The sequence below is a fragment of the Penaeus chinensis genome, chromosome 40 (genome assembly GCF_019202785.1).
Source record: "Penaeus chinensis breed Huanghai No. 1 chromosome 40, ASM1920278v2, whole genome shotgun sequence".
Lineage (NCBI taxonomy): Eukaryota > Metazoa > Arthropoda > Malacostraca > Decapoda > Penaeidae > Penaeus > Penaeus chinensis.
The window spans coordinates 27,497,715-27,499,329 of NC_061858.1; the positions used below are offsets into that span (position 1 = coordinate 27,497,715).

The 1,615-nt window shown below is 45.1% G+C and overlaps 1 protein-coding gene across 2 annotated transcripts in view; it reads left to right on the forward strand.

Annotated features, from left to right (window-relative positions):
- The window catches only part of LOC125047180, a 5,656-nt gene extending 5,148 nt beyond the window's left edge, over nt 1-508 (forward strand). For both annotated transcript variants that reach the window (XM_047645300.1, XM_047645299.1), the window contains one exon: nt 42-508. In XM_047645300.1, the coding sequence (XP_047501256.1) occupies nt 42-44 (3 nt within the window). In that variant the 3' untranslated portion in view covers nt 45-508. The remainder of the gene's footprint in view (nt 1-41) is intronic.
- The last annotated feature ends 1,107 nt before the right edge of the window (nt 509-1,615 follow it).

Below are 1,615 nucleotides of genomic sequence, written 5' to 3' on the forward strand. Positions count from 1 at the left end.
GAAACCCTAATATCAACGCCCTATACCCTCTACCCCCACAGTGAATACGAACAGATGGCCGCCCCTGGAGATTGCCTGCTTCGCCAGCGCATTCCCCATCGCCTGCAGCAACGACGTCAAGTGCCCAGCCTCCAGGAAATGTTGTTTCGACCCGTGCAAACAGCGCCATGTCTGCCATCTTCCTTCACCTTTGTAATGTCATCTTCACCATCATGTCTTCGCGTTCCCGTGTTTCATCCAGCACTGTCAACATCATGTCTATAGGTTGTCATTATTCTATTCATCTCCCGTTGACACACCATGCTCTCTCCTCTTCGCATTTCTATTTGTTATAATGCGATTTTCCTCCACACGAGAGCGTGTTGGTTGTGACAAAGTGTATAAAGAATTGTTTTTTTGTGTGTGAAGTAAGTCAGGTACGTTGTGTTTTGAAGCAAGTGAAACATCATTTAGTGCCTCATATCCCAAATTATTTAGTTTGTATCGAAATAAATATTTATTCAACAGTTGTGCTCTGTTTTATACTATATCCGAAATATTCACTCGGTACTTCTACCGCCATGGCTCTGTGTGAAGTCAGCATAAAGAGGACGCAGTATTTTTCAAAATGCAATAGTCTTAAAATAAATAGATAAATAAATAAATAAATAAATACATATACATATATATATATATATATATATATATAATATATATATATATAAAGTGTTGGGGTGTGTGTGTGTGTGTGCGTGTATATAAAAATATTTTTATATAATATATATATATATATATATATAATTACCTACGATATTGTTCCGGTACGCGAAACTTGCTACTTGACAGAAGTCAATCTCTCCCTCTCTCTGTCTCTCTTACAGATGGACAAATTGACATGCATACACACAAACATAGCGAGAGAGAGAGAGAGAGAGAGAGAGAGAGAGAGAGAGAGAGAGAGAGAGAGAGAGAGAGAGAGAAGAGAGGCAAAGACAAAGATAAAGAGTAAAGGAGAAAAAGAAAAAGAGAAAGAACCCCCCTCAAAAAATAATAATAATAAAAAAAAGGAAAAAAGAGAAAAGAGAGAGAGAGAGAAAAGAAAAAACTCGAGACCAAAAGACATCTCCCTTAACCTCGCCATTTCTACGAGGACCTACGACTGTCCTCCTCCTCTTTCCTCCTCCTTTCTCCTCTTCCTCATTCATCATCCCTCTTTCCTTCCTCCTCCTTCCTCCTCTCACCTCCTCTCACCTCCTCCTTTCTCCTCCCTCTTCCCTCCTCCTCTCCACCTCCTCCTCCCGCCTCCCTCCTCCTCCCGCCTCCTCCTTACTCTCTCCCTCCTCATCTCACCTTCTCCTTCCTCCTCCCTCCTCCTCCTTCCTCCTCCCTCCTCCCTCCTCCCTCCTCCCTCCTTCCTCCTCCTCCCCCTCCTCATCTCACCTCCTCCTCCCTCCTCTCTCCTCCCTCCATCTCCTTCCTCCTCCTTCCTCCCTCCTCCTCCCTCCTCCTCCTTCCTCCTCCTCCCTCCTTCCCTCCTCCTCTCACCTCCTTCCTCCTCCCTCCTCCCTCCTCCCTCCTCCCTCCTTCCCTCCTCCTCACTCTCCTCCCTCCTCCTTCCTCCTCCTCCTTTCCCCCT